The sequence below is a fragment of the Macaca fascicularis genome, chromosome 11, assembly GCF_037993035.2.
Source record: "Macaca fascicularis isolate 582-1 chromosome 11, T2T-MFA8v1.1".
In the NCBI taxonomy this organism is placed as follows: Eukaryota; Metazoa; Chordata; class Mammalia; order Primates; family Cercopithecidae; genus Macaca; species Macaca fascicularis.
Window position 1 is genome coordinate 11,731,395 of NC_088385.1, and position 16,518 is coordinate 11,747,912.

The 16,518-nt window shown below is 36.5% G+C and overlaps 1 protein-coding gene, 1 long non-coding RNA gene and 1 other non-coding gene across 6 annotated transcripts in view; 1 reads left to right on the forward strand and 2 right to left on the reverse strand.

Annotated features, from left to right (window-relative positions):
- Positions 1 to 2,039, reverse strand: part of LOC141408019 (uncharacterized) — a 31,127-nt gene extending 29,088 nt beyond the window's left edge. Inside the window, exon 1 of the long non-coding RNA XR_012419988.1 lies at positions 1,793 to 2,039. This is a non-coding gene — a long non-coding RNA (uncharacterized lncRNA). The remainder of the gene's footprint in view (positions 1 to 1,792) is intronic.
- Positions 917 to 976, reverse strand: LOC123567768 (U7 small nuclear RNA). The gene has a single exon (XR_006690871.1). It is a non-coding gene; the product is annotated as a U7 small nuclear RNA (small nuclear RNA).
- A 118-nt stretch (positions 2,040 to 2,157) lies between the features above and the next one.
- LOC102133131 (pregnancy zone protein) overlaps positions 2,158 to 16,518 on the forward strand; it is a 59,113-nt gene continuing 44,752 nt past the window's right edge. For 3 of the 4 annotated variants that reach the window (XM_005570068.5, XM_065523718.2, XM_005570067.5), the window contains exons 1-11: positions 2,158 to 2,294; positions 6,618 to 6,801; positions 7,835 to 7,994; positions 8,152 to 8,204; positions 9,154 to 9,174; positions 9,441 to 9,609; positions 10,044 to 10,128; positions 13,574 to 13,685; positions 14,011 to 14,125; positions 14,264 to 14,373; positions 16,246 to 16,407. In XM_005570068.5, coding sequence (XP_005570125.3) covers positions 2,212 to 2,294; positions 6,618 to 6,801; positions 7,835 to 7,994; positions 8,152 to 8,204; positions 9,154 to 9,174; positions 9,441 to 9,609; positions 10,044 to 10,128; positions 13,574 to 13,685; positions 14,011 to 14,125; positions 14,264 to 14,373; positions 16,246 to 16,407 — 1,254 coding nt within the window. In that variant the 5' untranslated portion in view covers positions 2,158 to 2,211. The remainder of the gene's footprint in view (positions 2,295 to 6,617; positions 6,802 to 7,834; positions 7,995 to 8,151; positions 8,205 to 9,153; positions 9,175 to 9,440; positions 9,610 to 10,043; positions 10,129 to 13,573; positions 13,686 to 14,010; positions 14,126 to 14,263; positions 14,374 to 16,245; positions 16,408 to 16,518) is intronic. The other variant, XM_074006249.1, reaches the window with a different exon arrangement.

Genomic DNA, 16,518 nt, shown 5'->3' on the forward strand with positions numbered 1-16,518 from the left:
GTAATTCTGTGTTAAAGGGCACTTTCCCCTTAGGGTATTTAACAGCTCCAGAATACTTGGCTGAGAGATTTAGAAGCACATTTTAAAGCCTTTAGTAAATAAAATTGCAGCATCTAGAGTCCAAGGCTCACCAAATTGGGGCAAGGAGATGTTCCTGCTAGACCTTTTACATATTGTGTTGAGATATCAAACTGAAGATATAATTCAAATGGCCCATAAACATATGAAAAGATGTGTAAAGTCATTAATAATGAAAATTAGGGCAAGATACTGCTTCACTCATCAGATTGATAAAAAGTAGACTGCCTAGCAGAGTAAAATGATGGTAAAGATACAATAAACTGAAAATATCCTCTGTTGCAGATGAGTATTCAAATCCGTGTAACAATTCGAAGAGCAATTTACCAATATCTGATAGATTTCAAGATGTACATATATCTATAGCCTATAACCCAATCTCTGCTGTCTACCCTAGAGAAACTCTTGCAAACATGCTCAAGTAGACACACCATATTTGTAGCAGCATTATTTGTAATGTTGAAAAACTATGAAGAATCCAAAATCTAGTACTAGAGAAATAGAGTAACAGGTTCGGTCACATTCATACAATAGAATGTCATATAGATGGTCATTAAAATTAATAAATTACATCCTCATTATCAATGCTAATAAGTCTTAAAACCATAATAGTGGCAACAAATTTTACAATATGTGCATACCACTTATATATATAATACAAAACACAAAATTATGCTATATATTATTTACATAAATATGGATTAAAAACATAAAAACATGTCCTGAAGAATACGTATCAACTTCCTAATCCCACAACATTGGGAAGGAAATGAGATTGGAGAGAATTACAAAGGAAACTCTAACCATATTTGTCCTGCTTTATTTCTTTTTTTGGGTCGGGGGATCTGGTAAAAACTGGAAAACCTGCTAGACAAATTCTAAAAGAGCTCTACCATTGCCATGCTTCATTTCCTAAGAAGAAATGATCGTAAATATAACTTGGCGAGTGTTTAATTTTATTAAAGTTGGGTGCATGTGAGGTACAAGTGTTTTTTATCTTGCTCTCTATATTTGTGAGTGTATATATATATATATATAAAACATTTCATAATTTAAAATAAATTATTTCATTCTGTGATAATGTGACAAAAGAAACCAAGATGTGAAATAAAAACTAATAAGAAGGAATCCACTTTAAGCAGTGTGGCCAGGAATTAGCTCTCCAAAGAAGGAATGATTAGGCTGAAATATGGAGACAGAAAAAGTAAGCTGATAAAAAAAAAAAAGTTTCAAGCAATACAGTATGTTAATAGACACCAATGTCTGCAGTCTAGAGATGGCATTAAATCTGCTGGCGATTTTTCTGTGATCATCATTGTACTGCAAGTTCTATGAGAGACTGGATACGGAATATCCTGTTCAATGTTGTATTTTCATCACCAGAATAGCACTTAGCATACAGTACAGCTCAAAAAAAAAATCTCAGATAAAGTGAATGACATAGTTTAAGGGACTCACATGTTAGTATGTTCAGACAGTAGCAAGGACAGATACGAGCAATTAAGAATCTGATCAGATCAATGCTGTGAAATAGGCAAGGGTGATCTTTGATAACTCCTTTCTAAAATCTCTTTTATCTTTTATCTCTTTTATCTTTCATTTATCCTCTACTCTTGAAATCCTTATTTTGTATCACTTTCTTCCAGGACCATGTATTCAATCAACAGCTTAAAAAAAAACACCAAAACCCCTAAAGTCTATAGTTATAACTCACTCAGTGCCAGAAATGAATCTGCAATGCATGAGTTACTGTCGTGGTAACGTGTCCCATGATATTCTTTGTCAGCATCTTTTGTCATCTTCTTGTAAGGATTTTGAAGGAGATGGAGAAAGGTAGGTTGAAGGTTCCTTGTCAGGAGGTTTGCTGTCAAAGCTTATTCCAAATGGAATATGAATTTTATCCTCCAGACATGCCTCAGTACCTGTCAGAATTTAGCCTTGAGAAAAATGAAGCAAGCACTGAGAGTAATGACCCTTTCAGGGAATCTGTGCTCAATTCTGAACTCTATTCAGAGGCCTTGGGGTGGGGCTTGTTTGACATAGTGGCCGCATAAAGCCTGGTAAACTCTGCTGGTCTCTGGGATGAGGCTGAGGGCAGAGAGTTGAACACAACCCTGAGATTTATCCCTCACAATGGGGAAAGACAGACTTCTTCATTTATGTCTCATGCTACTTCTTATCCTGCTTTCTGCCAATGACTCCAACTCTGCAGAACCGTAAGTCTCACTCAAGACCCTTTCCTCCAGTGTGCATTTCAGGCTCTCCCTTATGTCTTCGCTTTGCCTTCCTTTGTAAATGCGACCTTTCCACTCATTACGATACCTTCCAAACATAAGAAATCATTCCAGTTAATCCCTTGTTTATCTTTCATTTATCCTCTACCCTTAAAATCACTTTTTTCTACATTGGGCCAATCAGTGTCATAAATACAAGTAGTCACTAAGAAGCATGATTAAATAAAACACTAGATCCCACCTTCACAGAAACATTCTTTTGGATGGAAGGCACTGAAAATAAAGATATTCAAAATGTATAGTGAGGTGCAACTTAACATGTATTGTAGGCTTTATATATATACAGAAAGTATAGCTCCTTTATTTTTCAATCATGTATCAAGTCTTCACCAACAGCCCCAATGGGGAACCAAAGTAGGGGAAATAATTTTAACCCTATCCAGTTGTAAGTTAGTAAAATTCAATAATTGTAAGACTTCTTTTTCACCTCTCTGTAGTTCCTCTCATCTAGACGACTGTGGTCTCCATTAACTCCTAATAGAGAAAAGTGTCAGAGTCCTTGGTCTCAAAGTTCTCCGTCCTTCTTGGCTACTGTCAGTCTGACTTCTTCTTACCTGCTAGCATGCACTGTTGAAGTTTAGTCATCTGGTTTCTCTTGTGTGGTCAGGACCCAACAGTCCTCTCTACCTGACTGTCTCACTTCAGCTGTTTCATATCCCACAGAACTCCTACCTTTGCATCTTGCCTCAAATACTATGGCTATTGTTCCAACCCAGCCTGTGATGCAGGGCCACTTTGCCCCTTTGCAGATCAGGCCATTTAAGGTTCCTGGCCTTAACCCAGCTGCCTTTACATTTCTTCCAGAGAATGGTGAGAACTCTTGGGTCCAATAATAGCACATAGGCACTGAGGTGTCCTGGAGAGGCTAAACTTCTGCCTCTCTCTTGCATACCCACACTGCACTTCTAGATGCCTATCGTGTCTCCTATATTTCAGATTGATACAGGGAAGTCTTCAGAGTCCCAAATGGGGAAAGGGATAAGGGGTCCCTCTGCTCTGTGTGTTACCCTTATTCATCTGACATAACTAGCCCTCTTCAGGCCAAAGCGCAGAAAGCAGAAATAAGGACTTCAATCCAGTAAGTCTCCTGCTTTCCTCAGGCTTTTTCCTTGCACAGTTTCCTGGCAACCGGTAGGGGTACATTTCTCCCCCACTATCCCTCTACCTCATCTACAGCTGTGGGCGCTACTACTTCCGGCTGCACTCCACCCAGAAAGCATTTGGAGTATGTGGAGGCTATTTTGCTTTCTGAGAGCAGACTGAATGGATAAAGCGAGTGGCGTGTATTGGGTCAGAAACATGAAGCAATTTGTGGTTTTGGATGCAGTCCTACACTGCATAGGACCATGCTGCCATTGAAACCATCCTTTTACATTGTGTCCGCCACTGAACCAAGAACAGCAAGTTATCACAAGCAGAAGGGGTGTTTTCTCCCTTTGTAAGGAGAAAACTTAACTTTATCCCTCCAGAATTAACCCTTGATGTGATAAATGAGAGAAAGATTGCCAAAGAGACCCAATAGCCGTTCTACCCTGCCTTGGGGCAGTAAGCTTCAGAGAGATGAAGCCTTCAGGGGAATAAAAAGAAAAAGAGAAAATTAAAAGTTATCACTTTAATATTTGCTAAATTTAGTCCCTGCTAAAAAGGCAAATATTTAAAATGCAAACATTCATGATTGAGTAATATATTAAAACATTTTAGCAGCTCACTACCAGTGAAATCTTGGGCCAGTTTGTCAACCTGGATTTGTTCCAATTTCAGTATCTATTTAAAAATATTAACTGAACTCCTACAAAACAGCTCTTTAGAATATCAAATATGTGTGGAATTAATTTTTACTCATGATAATTTTTGGCTTATAATTTATAAGAATAAAAATAGTATATTAGATAAATTATAAATATATGTATACACCTTCTTATTAAGATCAAAGAACTAAAGGGAAAATTTTGGGATGGGGAGGTAAAAATGATAAATTTTTATTATGTATTATGTCCTTAAAAGAGCAGTGATCAGGAGATCAGAAGCATCCAGATACCAGAAAAAGATTAGACTTAAGGGACTAGCTGAATGACTATCAGCGAGTTACTTAACTGCCCTCAACTTCTGTGCTAGAGAACAAAACCATAACACTCATACAGTAAAATCATCTGAAACTTGGATGATTTAAGAGTGGCCCTAGAGATTCACGGCATATAGCTTTACCCAGGAACAGTTTAAAACACATGTAGCAAGACTGTTGTGCTGGAGCAGACTACATGGAGGATGAGGAAACCAAATTTGAGTTCCAGATTCCACAACTCAATTATCCTTGGATCCTCTCCTCCAAGTCTCACACCTATTAATTTTGTAAAGTAATAATATTGGGTTTCTTGTGTCAAATTGCCTGTCCAGAAAACAATTTAAAAGGTAAGAGTTTATGTTGCCAATGGAAAGGTAAGGGTAGTAAAATAATATAAGAAAATAATAGTTTTTACTTGCAAATTTACTCTACAAATGGCTTAACCCTGCAGACATTGAATTGTGAGTCGTTGAAACGTTAAAGCTTTGAGGAGTTAGATTTTCATCATGATTTACTGATTTGGCATGGGGGCAGGGATTTTATCCTTCTGTTATGTATTCAAGTTTTGGGGACTGATGAGGATCTCATGTTTTAGCTTTCAGGAACATGGAGACTATCATGTATGTACCTTACAGCATTGCTGGGAAGATTAAATGGCTTAATACACAGACCGCTTAACAATTCCTGTCGTGTGGCAGATACTCAAAAAAAGCAACAACAGAAACACATTCTCTTTCAGCCCATAGGAGTTCAGAGTGTGGAGAGATTATATTGAGTTGCAGTCTTCTGGAAAGTGACAGGAAAATATGGCGTGGAGGGCATTAGAGACAAAGGACACTCATCAATAAAGCTAAGGCAAGAATGTGAGGTTTACACAAGAAATTGCCTGTGCCTCTGAAAAACTGAAAACACTGAACAATTTAAGTAAAAAAGGCAAGACTTTTCAAAATAATATGTACTTTTAGTACTCACATAAACTTTTCTTTTCTTTTCTTTTCTTTTTTAAGACAGAGTCTTACTCTGTCACCCAGGCTGGAAAGCATTGGTGCGATCATAGCTCACTGTAGCCTTGACCTTCTGGGCTTAAGTGATCCTTCTTGCCTCAGGCTCCTGAGTAACTGGGACTACAGGCAAGCGCCACCACACAACCAAACCTGGCTAAACTTTTTATTTTGATTTTTGTAGAGATGGCGGGGGGGCCTCACAATGTTGCCCCCAGGTTGTTCTCAAACTCCTGGCCTCAAGTGAGTCTCCTGCCTCAGCCTCCCAAAGTGCTGGGAATTAGGTATAAGCCACTGCTCCCAGCCTGAACCTGTTTGTTTTTTTTTTTTTTTTTTTTAATGAAAAAGATAACCTATCCACCCATGTGATTCTGAAACAAACATATATTTATAAACGTGGACATACTAATATTAAATTATTAATGTTGTTGCCTCAAGAAATTAAGCATAAAGGCAAATGATAATAAAATACAGTGTGTGTTTGTGTAGTGTGTGTGTGGTGGGGAGTTGTGCATGTAAATAATTGACAAAATTTTCAAACTTGTTGATCACATATTGACTTTGAGCTGTATCTGAGGAGCCTAAAAGAAACAGCAAATACTTTTTTTCAGTGTTGCTGATATTAAGGAAATGATTTCACAATATACACGTGCTATTTTGTGTAGTGATATATGCTTACTGAAGTTCTTTCAGTTGAATTTCTGTAAATCTAGTCATGGTGTTCATTCCAAAGTGATGTTTATCTAGACAGATTTTAACGTAAGTCCTTTTTAAAATGAATAATCACTCCCAATTTATTATATGTGTGTGTGTGTTTGTGGGTGTGCACTTTTATGGATATATATGCAAGAATTCAGATACTTTTTGAAGTTCAAAGTTAAAGTTTAAAGAGTTCAGATTGCTCTTTAAAGCCAGGAATGCCTGTGAAATTGTGACATCTTGGAAAGCACTCTCCAGTGTTGCGTGCCTCCAGATTGTGTGGCTGAGGCATGATTGATGAGTCAAAGATAAAATGTTTGTGCTGATCTGTGACAGAACCTCCTTTGTATTGTTCTTAGTCCATTGACTTTTGGAATAAAACTGATTGCACCAATGATTACATATTGTTATGAAAACACATTTATGAATGAAAACGCTTACCATCATCAGTTTTTCTCTAATGTACACTTCTTCCTTTCCCAGGCAGTATATGGTGCTGGTCCCCTCCCTGCTCCACACTGAGGCCCCTGAGAAGGGCTGTGTCCTTCTGAGCCACCTGAACGAGACAGTGACTGTAAGTGCTTCCTTAGAGTCTGGCGGGGAAAACAGGAGCCTCTTCACTGACCTAGTGGCGGAGAAGGACTTATTCCACTGTGTCGTCTTCACTGTGAGTGCTATGGTGCCAGCTGGCTGTCCCTGCTTGATACGTTTTATTGAGTTCTATAAGTCATGGTGATGGAGCTCTGGTGTGCAATACCAAGGAATGACTTTAAGAATGTAGTTAGGACCCCAGGGGCTGGGCGCGGTGGCTCACGCCTGTAATCCCAGCACTTTGGGAAGCCAAGGCGGGCGGATCACGAGGTCAGGAGGTCGAGACCATCCTGGCTAACACGGTGAAACCCTGTCTCTACTAAAAATACAAAACACTAGCCGGGCGTGGTGTCGGGCACCTGTAGTCCCAGCTACTCGGGAGGCTGAGGCAGGAGAATGGCGTGAACCCGGGAGGCGGAGCTTGCAGTGAGCTGAGATCCCGCCACTGCACTCCAGCCTGGGCGACAGAGCGAGACTCCGTCTCAAAAAAAAAAAAGTGACTTTTTCAACTATTAAGGAACAAAGCATTTTTTACCAGAGTAAGGGAGAAATACTCTTCTAAACTTCATTTATAAATAATAATCCTTTTGCCCACAAGTTTCATGACTTAGAGGAGTTTTCTAGTTTTGATTGTAACTGTCTCTTTAAGGACGGGGCTGGACATTGCCTAGAAATAGAGCATATGAAAATTTCATGATAAAAACTTTGCATGCCACATAATTTTTTGCGCATGCAGGATACTCTAAGCAAACACCTAGGACCTCTTTAAAGTTGCCTAACTTGGGATACTCAGCTCCTATGCTCTCCCACATTTTTTCAGAGATGTTTCTCTCCATTCCTTCTGAATACAGATACTCAGTTAAAAGGCATCTAATTTAATAGCTAGAGCTCTAGGTGAATTCCATGGAGATCTGGGTTCTACTGATGGCCACTCTTACTGATACAGTTCCTCTATCTCACATTAACATCTTCACTCTTACTTCTGGAGAAATAGTCATACCTTCCTTCTTGGTGAAGCTGAAGGAGAGATAGGAAATAACAATGACAGAAGAATGCAGAGGGAGAAGACTGCACAGTTCCTCAGCAGCAAAAAATCCTTCGCTTTTCAGCTCCCAAGGATCTCAGCCTCTTCAGAGGTGGCATTCCTTAGCATCCGGATAAAGGGGCCTACGCAAGATTTCAGGAAGAGGAACACAGTTCTGGTAAAGAACACTCAAAGTCTGGTCTTTGTCCAGACAGACAAACCCGTCTATAAACCAGAACAGACAGGTAAGTAGGGAAATTCCACCGGTTGGGGGAACACTGAGAAGGAAGGGCCACCTGAGCCGCCGAAGTCTCCATTATCCTAGCTCTGTAGCCTCCTGTCTTATTACCCAAATTACCTGCTTCATCGTGTCTGAATCTTATCAGAGAACTACTTTTCCAGTAAGATTCCGTGTTGTCTCCGTGGATGAAAATTTTCGCCCTCGAAATGAACTGGTAAGCATCCACTATCTGTGGTTTGGGTGAGGGGTAGAGTGGGAATACGCACCCAGAGTGAGGTAGAAAGGTACAAGAAAAGCGAGAGGATGAAAGACACTTGTTTTTGAACTTGGCTCCAGCCTCAGCACGGATTTGCAGTCTTATACAAGACAAAAATTGAGGGACAAGAGATGAGGAAGTTCTTTCTCTTATAACAGTAGTTAACCAGTCTGGTAATAGCTGCATTTGTTGCTCTGAACACACTGCATTAACAATACTAAAGAGGCATAAAGCACTTTTCATATTCATACTTTCAAGGAATTTATGATTTAAAAAGAAACAAAGAATTATACTTTTATGAATATCCAAGTATGTACAATAGACTATAATTTTATTATATATTCTATACATATAGTATAGAAATAGACACACTTTTTTATGCTAATTGAATTTCCCTTTTTTCAACTTACCTTCAATATTAGTGCAAAGGAACAAAGCTGCTTTTAATAGGTAGAAAATAGACAATGTTGAAATTAGAAGAAATATTATTGGTTTACTTTCAACCAAATGATTCTGGGAATTATCTTTCTGTTAGGTCTAAATCACAATGACATATAATTCTATTAATATCTATTTCCCAATTTATGAAAGTAAGCAGTACAGTCATATTACTCACTAGGAGAAGTTTACTTTCCAAATAATATTAATACTTAAAGATTCAATAATATCATTCACCAATAATAATTTTCAGGGAAATGGCAACACATAATAATTATTGAATATATTGTGTGTGCTCATCCCAGAACTATTTAATAATTTCCCTGAGATTTTATCCAGTTCTGTGATGTTTCTTGTTGAATTTAGCTACAGATAGTATTCTTCCTCAGTATGCTGTTTGATCGCAAGTCTGAAATTGTAGCCTTTGCTGGAATTCTAATCACATCTCTTCTTTCCTCTTATCATATAGATTCCACTGATATACCTTGAGGTAAGTATCAGAAAAAGTATCTTATAAGGAAATTAGTACTTTTAGAGAGTAGGAGGTTCTGATAAAACTTCAGACAGATGAACTACTCTGAAAACTTTCAGATCTGAATTCCTCCTACTCCCAGTTGTCAGGTTGATTGTGTTTTCTCTTCCCTCTGTATTTGTCTTTCCAGAGGCAATGCTAATTATCACCTTCAAAATCATTTGAGATGCTCAATGATTATTGTGACTAAATGATTACTGCCCGTGCTGCTTGTTTCCCTTCAGAACCCAAGAAGAAATCGAATTGCACAATGGCAGAGTCTCAAGCTAGAGGGTGGCCTCAATCAATTGTCCTTTCCCCTTTCATCAGAGCCCATTCAGGGCTCCTACAAGGTGGTGGTACAGACAGAATCAGGCGGAAGGATAGAGCACCCCTTCACCGTGGAGGAATTCGGTATGGATTATGGAAGATGAAAAAGGCGTGACATTTTGGTTCCTAGTGTGTGAGCTCACTTAGATCCTTTGAATTTCCCATAGGTATGTTGAACTTGCAGTAGAGTCAGACATACCCGCTTCTAAGACCATTAGGACTGTGTGAACACAGAAGCTCATAAGAGCTTGCTGATTTTCAGTAGCAAATTACGCTTTGCCAAGTATGAAACTTCTTATTTCAGTGAAACCACCATCATTTGTTCGTGTCACTGAGATCTGCTGTGCTCAAGAAGTCAGTTAGATTCTGCATGAATTGTTAAACCTTACCATCTTAAGGTGGATACATTGGAAACATTCAGGGTATTATTGTGGGAAAAATTATAGACATACTGAAATTATTTGTATTTCCAATAAATGTTTACCAACATTCTTTATTCATATTATCTCTATTAACAGTGCTTCCCAAGTTTGAGGTCAAAGTTCAGGTGCCAAAGATAATCAGTATTGTGGATGAAAAAGTGAACATAACAGTATGTGGAAAGTGAGTTATATCGTTTTTATCTAAAATGTTATATTTGCCTCAATTTTGAGTGATTATGTACGTACAAAATTATAAATTTATTTTCCGTTAGCACTTTTATAATATTACTCCATTGACTTCTCTTTATTTGATGACTTATTGTTAAAATGTTCAAATACATAAAAGAATAAAAACACCCTTAATTATGATTTAACAATAAACATCTTTCTGTATTGTTTCATCATATATTTTGCTTTAACATTTTAGGATAAATCACAAAGATCATGATATTTTTCTGTACACGCAGTAGTATGTACCTCTGAAATATAGAGACATTTTCCACTTCCATGACACCATGCTCACTTAACAAAATTAAAAGTAATTTTCCAAAATGAATTCCAAGTTTACAGTCAAGTATCTTCAATTGTCCTAAAAACTGTCTCATAAAGCTGGGTGTTCATACATTGGTTTTGGTTATTATGACTCCTAAGTACCTTTTGGTTTTTTCCAAACTCTCTACAATGGAAAATTTCAATCACGTGCAAAAGTTAACAGAGTAGTAAAATACAATTTCATGTACCTATCACCTATTTTTATAAAATTATAAAATTTGCCAGGTTCTTTTTGCCCCATTTCCTCCCCTACAGTAGTTTTTTAGCTCTAATATTTTAAAGCAAGCCATAGGAATCTATAAATATCTTAGAGGTTTAAAAGTTTATAACCTCCTTTTTAATGACATTTCACTGAAGATTATCAGTTGGCCTCTAGATGTCTTGCTTGCAGGATCTGCCTGTTTGTTTTCTCATGGAACATTGAATCAATTATGCCTAATCTTTCCTCTGGGCAATTTTAAGAGGATATACTGAATGTTTTACATTGATCTTTTTGATAGAACAACTGTTTAATAACTAGAAATAGTGCAATGGTAGAACAAATTGTTTAATAACCTGAAATAATCTCTCCCCTAGAATTTTCTACTCCAGGCAATTTCACTTTCTCCTTTTCTTCATATGTACACCATAAATACTAATCCTGTCATTGAGGAAAGAGGATGAGCTGATACAATGGACTAAATATGTGAAAGAGAAGCCTAAAGATCACAGGTCACAATTACTGGGCAAAAGTCAATGATTAGGATTTTATAGAAGTGACTTAAACATAATATAAACGACCCAGTGACTGATGTCATGATTACAAAGGGTACTAGACTCAGAATCGGCAGTGATGAGTGTGCCTCCCCTACCAGAACTTACTATTTTAACTAGGCATTCTGCTGCTTCTCTGTGCCTCCATCTCTTAAGCAGTAGACAGAGGGCATGAACCTTACCTATGAGGTTCCTTTCCACCATTGCCCTCTGTGATTACAGATACCTCTTATGGTTCCTTTTAACCTGGAGAAGCAAAACTGATTGCCTACAAACAAACAGTCCCAGAGGGAGCATGTAGGGTGAAGGAATATGCCAGACTAAATATCATATACCAGAAACACCAAAACTCGTAGGTCTCTGCCTCATTTCAGCCTCAGAGCAATGGCCAAGGAGTTATGTGTCTAACTTAACAGTGCCGTAGTGCAGATATCTAGATCTTGGAGAAGGGTTTCAGAATAAGCTGCTTTGATTCTATCTTTGTATTTGAAGTAATTTCAGAACCATTTGCAAATAGGAAAGAAAACCAATGTCCAAAACAAAATTTTTGTGTATTATTCTATTACCCATTATCTAATGAGAGAAAGGACTAATATAACACGTGCACACACATATAACCCCACAAATTATTTTGTATTTACATGCTTCATGGTGTTCCTAAGCTTCTTTTTCTCCCTCTCTCTCCCTTCCCTTCTCTGTGCGTGTGTGTAAGTGCACGTGTGTGTGTGTGTGTGTCTGTGCATTTTGTGTTAGATTTGCTGAGTTATTATGTACTTATTTTTATTCAATTTGTCATTACATTTGCTCACTTGGTATACAGAATAAGCTTTGATATTATTAAAACAAAATAAAAAAGAAAGATAGGTAAGAAATAGGTTAAAAGGAAGAAATGTTTTTTAATAGAGTCTCTCACCCAGGCTGGAGTGCAGTGGCGCAAGCTTAGCTCATTGTAGCCTCAAACTCCTGGGCTCATGTGAATCTCCCGCCTAAACCTCCTAAGTAGCTAGGACTACAGGTGCATGTCACCATACCTGGCTAATCTTTTTAAAAATTGTGTAGAGACTGGGTCCTGCTATGTTACCCATGCTAGTTCGGGAACTTTTGGCCTCAAGTGATCCTTCTTCTTGGCTTCTCAAAGTGTTGGGATTGCAGGCATGAGCCACCGCACCTGGCCAAAGGAAGAACATATATATATATAGTTTGCATATATATATGACTGCACGGTAGCACCACATTCTCTTTGGGATTAAATATATAATATAATATATAAATATATATTTAATATATGTATTAAATATTTATATATTTATATCTATATTTGTATAGATATGTTTATATAGATATAGCTATCTATACATATATAGATATAAACATATTAAGATATATATTTAGATCTTATATAAATGTATAAATATATAAATCTTATATAAATATATAGGTTTTTTATTCTCTTTATTTGATGACTTATTATTAAAATGTTCAAATACATAAAAGAATAAAAACACCCTTAATTATGATTTGACAATAAACATCTTTCTGTATTATTTCATCATATATTTTGCTTTAACATTTTAGGATAAATCACAAAGATCATGATATTTTTCTGTACATGCAGTAGTATGTACCTGTGAAATACAGAGACGTTTTCTACTTCCATGACACCATGCTCACTTAACAAAATTAAAAGTAATTTTCTTTTTTTAAAAGTTATATTTAAAAAAATATAACTATATATTTATATAAGATTTATATATTAATATAAATTTTTATATATTTATTTATAGAAATTATAATTATATATAAATTTAAAAAATAAATTAAATTAAAAATATTTAATAAATTAAATAAATTTATAAATATATGAATTTTATATAAATATAAAAAATTATAAAATTATATATAAATATATAAAATTATATATAATATATAAGTATATACTTATATAAATATATAAATTATATATACTTATATAAATATATAAATCGTATATAAATATGTAAATCTATATATCTAAATATATATAGATATAAATATATAGATATTTATATAAACATACAGATATCTACACAAATATATAGATATAAATATATTACATATATTTAATCCCAAAGATAATGTGGTGCTCCAGTGCAATCAAGTTGCAAAGGTTTTAATGGATAACATTTCCTGAGGGAGACATTTTCCAGACAGGTTTCTACTCGGTGGGCAGCCAGATGATAAAGATGTGTGGGGAGCTCTAAAGAGGAGCAGTTCTGTGGAGGAGTGGTAATGGAAAATGCAAATAGCCATTCTCAATTCCTGATTTATTTCTCATGTGCCAGATACACCTATGGGAAACCTGTCCCAGGACTTGCAACTGTGAGCCTGTGTAGAAAATTCTTTCATGTTCCTAACTGTGATAAGCACGAGGTCTGTGAGGAATTCAGTCAACAGGTTAGTAGGCGGTATTCTCCCTCAGTGCTATCGCTGTTTACAACCAGTGAGACTCCATTTTACTAACTAGAAAGAGGGCATCAGGACAAGCCTGTCCCAAAATATCCCCCGCCAAAAAAGAAATTTCTGTTCTTAGTCAGCAAGATTCTCATTTGGATGACTAACTTTGGAGGTTACAAGGCAGATATGAGTATTAAGTTCTTGAAGATCAATTAACATACTTAATGCAAAAAAAGGTTTTCTTGTCATTAGAGAGAGAAGAATAGATTGAGTGACTATTGATCTTAATCAGTTTGACATTTATTGTTTTCGGCATTTTTCTCAGCTCAACAGCAATGGCTGCGTCACCCAACAAGTACACACCAAAATGCTCCAGATTAAAAATATGGGCTTTGAAATGAAGCTTAGAGTGGAAGCCAGGATCAGAGAAGAGGGAACAGGTGTGAGTAATGAAGGAACGTAGGGAATAAAACAATAAACATTAGTTTACTTTCCATAACAAAATAAGGGTCATTTGTAAGAAAGAAATTTTATGACTAAAGTAACTTCTAAAAGTACTGACTCTTTCTATTTTTCAGACCTGGTAGTCACTGCAAACGGGATCAGTGAAATCACAAACATTGCATCCAAACTCATATTTGTGAAAGTGGATTCACACTTTAGACAAGGAATCCCCTTTTTTGGACAGGTAGGATATATTGTAAGGCACAGGTAAGCAAAGTGCCCAGTTACACCTAAGCACAGGACACAATGATATAGCCCACACTTGATGAGTGTTATTAGTTAATTAATATGACCAGAACTATGAAACCAAGGGGAAATATTTTCCTTTCTAAATATCACTGATGAAACGAACAGACACATATTAAATGATTATGAGAATCAGAGATACTATTTTAATATGTAGCTAATAAAGATACTTAATGTAATGTGACTTAGTTATTATATCAAACCTCTTCTTTCATCCAGTTTAGAATAAATGATATTTCTGTCATGACTCAGGCAGCATCAGAATTTTCAGAGTTTGTAACATTTATGGCTGTCAGTGTCCTTTTTCTATCTGTTGTTCTCTTTTGACATAAACAAATAAGTCTTTAATTTTAGGCCTAGGTATTAAAATAGTGTGCATTTCATGGTTATTATTATTATATTGTTTATATGGCTAACATATTTTAACAACAATAAAACAAATAAAATATTAAATTTATTCATATTAATAATTAATTTTACCAGTTTTATAATTAGTAAATTGAGACATTTGGCCAGGCATAGTGGCTCATGCTTATAATCCCAGCACTTTGAGAGGCCAAGGAGGGAGGATCTTCTGAGGCTGAGAGTTCTAAATCAGCCCTGGCAACATAGTAAGACTGTGCCTCTACAAAAAAAAAAAAAAAAAAAATTAGCAGTGGGCTGGTGGCATGCACCTGCAGTCCCAGCTACTTGGGAAGCTGAGGTGGGAGGATCTCTTGAGCCCAGAGCTTCGATGTTGTTGTGAGTTATAATGGCACCACTGTACTCCAGCCTGGGCAACAGAGCAAGACCTGTTATGAAAGAAAAGAAAAGAAGGAAAGGGGAAGGAAAAGGAAAAGAAGGAAAAAGGGGAAGGGAAGGGAAGGGAAGGGAAGGGAAGGGAAGGGAAGGGGAGGGGAGGGGAGGGGAGGGGAGGGGAGGGGAGGGGAGGGGAGGGGAGGGGAGGGGAGGGGAGGGGAGGGGAGGGGAAGGGGAGGGAAGCGAAGGGAAGAAAACATTCTCATGTGGATTTTCTTAGGTGGTTTGTTGCAGGAGATAATAATAATGTTATTAACTAACATTTATGGAATAATTATCATACACCAAATATCTTCTGATGTATTTTTATTTTTTAATTTTTTAAAAAATTGATACATCATAGTATCAATTTTGGAGAGTACATGTGATTATTTAATACATTCAAATAATTTGTGAAGATTCAATCAGCATAATTGAGATATTCATCACCTTAAGTATTTGTCCTTTTTCTGCTAAAAATTCAAGTTATTCTCTTCTGGCTGTTTTTAAATCACAATGGATTACTGAAAAACTATAACCGCCCTACTCCTCTAATGTATTTTTAGATAATTATTTAATCTTCAACACTACCAAATGAAGGAGGCACGACTATTATCCCCCTTTTAATGAAGGTGGAAAACTGAAGCACAGAGAAGTTAAGTAACATTTTTTAGCTAGTAGAGTTCAGTACACAGCCAATCATTCTAGCCTCCATCTATGTGAAAAGGGAAAAACAGCCAGTTTAAATTCATTTCTGTTATTCCTATTCCAAGTGCATATTAAGTGACATGTTGTAGTTATTAAAAATCTCCCTGACTTTAATGGAAATACTGCAAACTTTCGTAGATAAGCTATGCAGGACATGAGGATCCAAATGGAAGGAAACATTTTGTCATAAATATAAAGGTTTGGTGGGTTTTTTTTTGAGGGGGAGGTGGGTTGTTTTAGTTATAGCAGCAAAAGCATTGTTCACATGAGTTCAGTCCTCTCTGGGTGTTATTCACATCAACTATCAAGTACTTTTCTTTTTTAGGTGCTTCTGGTGGATGGGAAAGGTGTGCCCATCCCCAATAAACTCATCTTCATCTCTGCGAGTGAAGCCAATTATTTCTCCAATGCAACCACCAATGAACAGGGTCTTGCACAGTTTTCAATCAATACTACCCATATCTTGGCTAATAAACTTTTTGTCCAGGTAAGACACAAAGACAAACCTCTGAGGACAAGAGGAAATGTTAGGAACAGTGATATATTCAGAAGAAACATACAGATTGCATTTAAGAGTGAGAAATAAGAAGATATCTAA